General features: G+C 47.2%; 1 protein-coding gene across 2 annotated transcripts in view; it reads left to right on the forward strand.

The window, feature by feature from the left end:
• LOC310751010 (tRNA (32-2'-O)-methyltransferase regulator THADA-like) overlaps window positions 1-7,997 on the forward strand; it is a 63,266-nt gene that overhangs the window by 53,353 nt on the left and 1,916 nt on the right. The window contains exons 27-30 of one of the 2 annotated variants that reach the window (XR_014542365.1): window positions 970-1,211; window positions 2,927-3,103; window positions 4,574-4,821; window positions 7,640-7,845. Coding sequence is in view for 1 of the 2 variants with exons in the window: in XM_083589679.1 (XP_083445805.1) it covers window positions 970-1,211; window positions 2,927-3,103; window positions 4,543-4,821; window positions 7,640-7,845 (904 nt within the window). In the remaining variant the exon portion in view is untranslated. Of the gene's footprint in view, window positions 1-969; window positions 1,212-2,926; window positions 3,104-4,542; window positions 4,822-7,639; window positions 7,846-7,997 lie in introns of both variants that reach the window. The other variant, XM_083589679.1, reaches the window with a different exon arrangement.

Genomic DNA, 7,997 nt, shown 5'->3' on the forward strand with positions numbered 1-7,997 from the left:
TTAAAGGATGTAGGATATTAATCAGCCAAAGGCCTGGTTAAAGTTTTTGCCTGGTGCTGAAAAATATATAGTGAAGGTGCCAGGCGAACTTCCCTGGGGAGAGCATTCCACAGACGGGCAGCCACTGCAGAAAAGGCCCCGTTTTTGTGTTACCACCCTCTGGACCTCACGTGGAGGATGTACACGAAGAAGGGATTCAGTTAATGAACGCAGAGTCTGGGATGGTTTATATGGAGAGAGGCTGTCCTTTAGGTATTGCAATCCTGAGCCATTGAAGGCTTAATGGTACTATTAGTAGTACTATTTATTAAATTTACAGATCTTTTTTTTTTTTAACAGGTCTCATGCTCGACCAACTGAGCTGTTGTTGAACAAATTTGTTTCTTAATTTTTGGGCTGCAGAGGCATGTAGGTTAGTTCTCTGTATAGGGGGGCTAACCTGTGGTCCTCCAGAGTTTGCCATGCTACAATTCCCATCGCCCCAAATGTTGGCCATGCTGGTTGGGGCTGATGGGAGTTGTAGTTCAGCAACATCTGGAAGGGCACAGGTTCCTCCCCATCATGTCCTAGGTTATAAACCTTATTAGGAAAAGGTAAAGGACCCCTGGAGGGTTATGTCCAGTCAAATCTGACTATGAGGTTGCGGCGCTCATCTCGCTTTCAGGCCGAGGGATCCGGCGTTTGTCCACAGACAGTTTTCCAGGTCATGTGGCCAGCAAGACTAAACCGCTTCAGGTGCAACAGGACACCATGACAGAAACCAGAGCGCACAGAAACGCTGTTTACCTTCCCGCCACAGTGGTATCTATTTATCTACTTGCACTGTTATGCTTTCAAACTGCAAGGTTGGCAGAAGCTGGGACAGAGCAACCGCCGACCTTCCGATCGGCAAGCCCAAGAGGCTCAGTGGTTTGGACCACAGCGCCACCCGTTCCCAATGTGAAATATGTTTCCCTTCTGTTGATTTAGGAGAAACTAGGTCAGATGCTGAAAGGAGGAGCCAACAACGTGCTTCTGAAGTTATACCTAGAAGCTTGTGTGCATCTCTGTAGCAAGCTGAGCTTTCGGAGCCCGGCTTCTTCTCACGAGCTGCGCGGAGCTGTGCTCGCAGAGACCAAGAGAGACCTGCTCTCCATGGTGGGGAACGATGATCTCAGCCCAGAGCTTCTGGGACATGCGCTGTGTCTTACTCCTTTGCTCCTGACTCCAAGGTAAGTAGATTAATTGCCAGAGGAGCCAGTGTAGTGTAGTGGTTAAGAGCAGTGGACTCATAATCTGGTGAACTGGGTTCGCTTCCCCGCTCCTCCACATACAGCTGCTGGGTGACCATGGGCCAGTCACACTTCTCTGAAGTCTCTCAGCCTCACTCACCTCACATAGTGTTTGTTGTGGGGGAGGAAGGGAAAGGAGAATGTTAGCCGCTTTGAGACTCTTTCGGGTAGTGATAAAGTGGGATATCAAATCCAAACTCTTCTTCTTCTGAATACCTGCGGATCGCAGGTGGGCAGACTGCTGTTGTGCTCATTTCCAGTATACAGGCTTTCCACAAACATTCAGCCACTGTGAGAACAGGATGCTGGACTATATGGGCCATTGGCCTGAGTTAGCAGGGCTCGTTCTTAATATCTTTTGTGTCTGGGGTGGGGAACTTCGGCCTCCCAGATGATGCTACACTGTAGGAATGGCAGTTGAAATGGATGGAAAATGCAGAAATGGCTAAATTAACTGACAGAATCAGGAAGAAAGAGTATTTAAGGAAGATTTGTAGACTATCTAGAAAACTATTGTAAACAAAGACGTTGGCAGGTTTAGAATAAATTCAGCAGTATATAGTTAACTCAGATAAGATTGAAAAAGAAAAGCACACAGATTGATTAGAATGTGCAGCAAAAAAAGGGTGACCAAAACAAACCATGGAAGGGGTGGAAGGGAAGTCAGTATTAAATGTATGATATGTGTTTTGGTGACCATAAAAGTTGTTTTTTAAAGAAAAGATATTTTATTTTATTTTTAAAAAATTATTAGTTTTCCAAATTTATAACAAACATATCCACAAACATAAAAAGAAAACATCAGAAAACAAACAAACAAACATTTATCCTAATTCGACTTCCTCGAATCCCCCTGGCTGAGTTTCCATATAAATCATTGTAGTAGTTTTCCAAAACTATTTTCACATAAAATTTAATTGGTCCATTAACATCTTTCTTTCTTTTCATTTTGACTTTTGTCCATAATATCCTACAACATCACATATTTAGATCCTAGGCCAATCTGATACTTGCAAGTAATTCTATTTAAGTTATAACCAAATAATCTTTGAATTTCTTCCATTCTTTATTTTTTATTTTTTAAAGATGTCGCTACACTACAGCTTTCATCACCCTAGCCATCTGTCATGCTGACTGAGGCTGATGTGAGATTGAGTCCAGCAATGCCTGGAGTGTCACCGTTTCTCGGCACAAAAATATACAGGTTCTCCCTGTTCCCAGCACAAAAGTGCGCAAAGGCAAGGGTGGCATGGAACGAACTTGAGGGATGGTTTGCTTTCAGTTTTCCGCAAATAACATACAGTCGTACCTTGCAAGTCGAACGGAATTCGTCCGACTTCCAGAATGTTCAGAAACCAAAGTGCTGCTTCCGGTTGGCTGCAGGAAGCACCTGCAGCCAATCAGAAGCCGTGGAAGCCCCGTCGGACGTTCGGCTTTCCAAAGCAGTTCGCAAACCAGAACACTCACTTCCGGGTTTCAAACATTCGAGAGCCGATTTGTTCGAGGCCAAAGCGTTTGAGATCCAAGGTATGACTGTGCTGGAAAAATGACCTTCTGGCATTGTAAGGGCCACGTTCTAGAGACGGACGCTTGGAACTTAATTAGTGTTGGCCTTTGCTCTCGCTTATTACAAATACTCTTTCCTCCTGGGACAGCAGTGAGGATTATCCTTTACTGGAACAATGGTGTGCAGTCATCGACCAGTGCAGCAACCCCCTGTCTTCAGAGGTGCTCAGAATGGCTGTGGCAAAGTCGCTGAGAATGTCTGGAGCCGATGTGCTCTGGAGAGCCCAAGAATCCTCCAGCTCGTCCCTTCGTGCCCTGGCTCTACGGTACGTAGCTGTGGGGCCAGAGGGCCAGAATCCTTGGAAAGCTGCCAGGGCCATAGCTGTCAACTTTCAGATTTGAAAATAAGGGATCAGCAGCCTCGAAAATAAGGGATCAGCAGCCTCACCTGTCCCGGGGACAGTCTACGGGATATCTAACAATCCGGGATAGCAGCGGGAAACAGCGTTAAACAGCGCTGGAATAAGGGAATTTCCCACAGAAAAAGGGACGGTTGACAGCTATGGCCAGAGCACGGCCGACACCTCTTTGCCCTGCCTCTCCCAGCACCCACGTTTATTCCCCAAGCAGCACCAGGGGGCTTGATCTACCTACCCATTTAGTTTGCGTGGCAATTCCCCAGTGGCATAGCGTGGGTTGTCAGCACCCGGGGCAAGGCAAGTAATTTGCGCCCCCTAACCCGTGGATTTGCGCCCCCTAACCCGTGGATTTGCGCACCCTAACCCTAACCCCCAGATGTTGCGCCCGGTGCGGCCGGCCCCCCCTGCACCCCCCACGCTACGCCACTGCAATTCCCGCCCCCTCCCACAGATGGAATAAATAAAGACACCGGACACCAGAATTTAGGTTAATGGGCGAAAAATGGCCACAACTTTATTGGTTACAGGTAAGAGTGGTATTGGCTTTAGGCACTGGCCCTAACAGACTATCCGGTCTAACCAGGAAGGGTTAAGCACCAACAGGGGGAGCCCCCAAGATGCACATCCCAAGGCGCTCCCCAAGGGGTTACCACTCGGGAGCGCGCTTTAGGCCCTAGCCTCCGTAGGTTTCGGACGAGGCGACGCCCCCCGGAGTCCTTTCATGAACTACCCTTCAAGATTTGGGGGAGGTGATGGCATAACAATACCCCTGTCAATGCCTACCGCCAAAACCGAGGAGTTGTGACGTTTTGCTATGAGGTAGGTGAAAAAACCAAGTGGCTTCTAAAATACAGCCAATTAGCCAAGTGGAAAAACTCCTACCAGGCCCCTTGCGGCGACCAGCCGAAGCCCAGAGCAAAGTCCGAATGCAAACCTAGAGGACGGGTGGGTGGGAAAACGCAGCTGCTGTAAGGAAAGAAAGGGGCGAGCCAGGGCTGCCCCGACCTTAAATGCCCTTTAGTAAGCCCGCCCCTACCGCCAGCCAATCGTGACGACGACGACCCAATCGTGGGTGACGACTATTAATGAGAATGGGAATGCCTGAGTCCCGCGGGGCTGGTGCCAGCCCCGCAAGAATGTAGACGGGGGCGTGAGCCCGCAACCCCCCCCTCCTTAGGTCGGGAGTGGCTTTCCCCCACAATGAAAACTCTGACCCAGTGTCACTGTGGGAAATCAGGTCAGCTTTCTGTTCATTGCACAGGGCTGAGTTCTTTTGAGACCTCGCCTTCCTGCCGCCCGCCAAATCAATTTTGTTTTGATTTGAATTTCACTGCCTGATTTCACAGCCTGATTGGTGTGGCCGTTTGCCTGCTTCAGGACGAAGACCACGAAGTGAGGCACGAGGCCTCCATCTTTGCCAGCCTTGTGGCGCAACGACGGCAAGCAGCCTCGGGGGTTCCACCTCAAAGCAGCTGCATCTTGCTTCAGAGCAACAGGGGCCTGGTTCTCCTATTGCAGTTCCTGCTGGAGAAGTTTGGGGATTGCCCAGAAGCCTTTGCATCTCTGGTGTGTCACCTTCCCTCCGTAGACCTCGGAGACGCCTTGACAGAGTTAGAAGCCAAAGGGTGAGGAACAAAAGGAGCCATGGAACTGGAAGGGGGGATAGAGAAATTTGTTGAAAACAAGGAAGAAGGTGCTTTATACTCTGGTTACCAATTTTTTTCCAATGAATCCGGGGACACTTTTTTTTTTACTTTTTTGTTTTTTGAAGCTGAGGAGCAACAGGGAGTCAGTAGTGGGGATGGTGAGGCAAAAGACCCTGGGCCTAAGCACACATAAGGTAAAGGTAAAGGGATTCCTGACCATTAGGTCCAGTCGTGGCCGACTCTGGGGTTGCGGCGCTCATCTCGCGTACAGCTTCCGGGTCATGTGGCCAGCATGACCAAGCTGCTTCTGGAGAACCAGAGCAGCGCACGGAAATGCTGTTTACCTTCCCGCCGGAGCGGTACCTATTTATCTACTTGCACTTTGATGTGCTTTTGAACTGCTAGGTTGGCAGGAGCAGGGACCGAGCAATGGGAGCTCATCCCGTCGTCGTGGGAATTCGAACCGATGACCTTCTGATCAACAAGTCCTAGGCTCTGTGGTTTAACCCACAGCACCACCCATTTTTGACTGATCGGGCAGGCTCGGGAGTCACGGGCGGGCAGGCGGCTGTTGCCCAGGTTTTTTTAAAAAAAAACCTGCACATTTATGTTTCACAAGGTGCAAAAGAAGGGCTTTGCACCTTGCCTGACAGAGAAACCACGTGCCTTGCACCCCTCCTGGGCAACGCCCGCCCGTGACTCCCAAGCCTCTCCTGATCTGTCAAAACAAAGGGGGCAGGGGGAAGGAGATCTGTACCGCCAGACGTCCCTGGTTCCCCTTCAGCAGTGGTGGCGGCAGTGAGCAGCTCCAGGCTGCTCTACCAGGCTGGCTCCGGGCTGCTGAGGCTGTCACTGCCACGTTTCCCGGGGACAAATTTGCAAATCTGGGGACATTCCGGGGACGGAATTTGTCCAGGGACAGATTTGCAAATCTGGGGACTGTCCCCGGGAAATGGGGACATCTGGTAACCCTACTTTATATAGTACTAAATTAGACCAATTGGTCCATTCAGCACAATTATGTCTACCCTGGTGGGCAGCAGCTCTATAGGGTTTGGAGCAAGTGCTGGGACCACCACAACCCTTCTGGTGATGGGCAGTTAATAATCTAACCACCACCACAAGGACTTCCGTATGTTATTGGACTACGGTTTTCATCACCCCGATCATTGGCCGTACTGTTGAGACTGATGGGAGTTGGAGTCCAACGACATCTGGAGGGCACTGAGTTAGGGAAGGCTGCTCTGGAGTATGACCCAGTGAATTTATTTGTTATCTTGCTTGGGATTTGCTAAGGAAGGCCATATAGCTCAGTTTTAGAGGGTGGCGCTGTGGGTTAAACCACAGAGCCTAGGACTTGCTGATCAGAAGGTCGGCGGTTTGAATCCCCGCGACGGGGTGAGCTCCCGTTGCTCGGTCCCAGCTCCTGCCAACCTAGCAGTTCGAAAGCACGCCAGTGCAAGTAGATAAATAGGTACCGCTCCGGCGGGAAGGTAAATGGCATTTCCGTGCACTGCACTGGTTTGCCAGAAGCGGCTTAGTCGTGCTGGCCACATGACCTGGAAGCTGTATGCCGGCTCCCTCGGCCAATAAAGCAAGATGAGCACCGCAACCCCAGAGTCGTCCGCGACTGGACCTAACAGTCAGGGGTCCCTTTACCTTTAGAGGATCTGCTTTGCATGCCAAAGGTTTCAGGTTCAATTCCCCGGACTCTCTAGGAAGAGCAGAAGACCTTAAATGAGAACTTTATTTAGGTTCTCATTTAAGAAAAAACCTGAAACCTTCCTCCTAGGCATAATGACACCAGAAATCAAAAAAAGAAATTAGACCCCTTTCTATGTACACGACAGTAGCAGCCAGGATCTTAATTGCAAGAAACTGGAAAAGTAATAAAACACCTACGATAAATGAGTGGCAGGTCCAAATGATAGACTATCTGCAGCTCGCCATGATGACAGGGGGAGTCAGAAGTTATCCAAAACGGGAAGTACAGAAAGAATGGGAAATCTTTAAAGAATATCTGGAAAACTATTGTAATAATAAACATCTCCTGGCAGAACTAGAATGATTTTTGTAAAATAATATAATATTTTTGGTATCTGATGAAAACAAAGAAAGTAATACAGTAATCTAGAACTGTGTGTGAAAAAATAATAGAAATAATAATACAATGAGTCTAATCGGAAGTCAAATGTGTTTATACCCCCCTCCTTTTATTTATTTATTTATTTATTGAATTTTTATTGGAATTTTATTTACAACATAACACAACCCCCCCACCCCCAATACACATTAGACGTGAACATAACACACAGTGAACATAACATACAACAATACAAACAGCCAAATAAAAGACTTCCTTTATCCTGTATCTGGCCTCCTTATTTGCTTCTTATAAACTGTGTCCTTTATGAATAATTATTAAGAATTTTCTGATTATAACTTAAATATCCACAAAGTCTTTTAATTCTTTCTTTAAATCTTTTCTTCTCCTTCTTCTTTTTCTCTCTACCTTCTTTTTTTTGGCCCTTTTCTTTTTGATCTGCTAAGAAAGAGATAAAAGTTAAATATGCAAATTTGAGTAAGTTAAAGTGATGCTCTTTAATTTTTCAACTATTGTTAAAGATGGTCAATTGTAATGAACTGATGTAGTAGTGATTGTGTATTTTTTGTTATTGTTGAATCTTAAAGTATTCAAAGAACAACAACAAAATAGGAAGAGGAGAAGAAAAAAGTTATTTAGTTCGCTAAATCAAATACAGTCACTTTTAAGGACATCTCTCTCTCTCTTTTTCAGGGTCGTCAGTCTTTACAAAGAGGACGAGCCCAACGTTTACGCAGAACCACTTATCTTTTCTCAAACGCTGCTGCCTTTTCTCCTCCAGCTGCTTGGCAGAGCGTCCACCTCCCTGAAGCTTTGGGTACCGATGCAGCACTGGCTAAAAGCCACTGGGCCCGGAGTCTTCTCAAGCCTCCATCACTGCAGGCTGTGGTGGAGCCAAGGTGGGTTTGATACCTGCAGAGCAGTTATTATTACTGTTTATTCAATCTATGTACCGCCCTTCATTGCAAGATTTCGGGACAGTTCACAGAATAAAATACAAGATGAAACACAAGTAAGTAAAACAATTAAAACAAAGACTACAAAACAGTAA

This window comes from Podarcis filfolensis (assembly GCF_964270895.1).
Source record: "Podarcis filfolensis genome assembly, chromosome: 16".
Taxonomy (NCBI): domain Eukaryota; kingdom Metazoa; phylum Chordata; class Lepidosauria; order Squamata; family Lacertidae; genus Podarcis; species Podarcis filfolensis.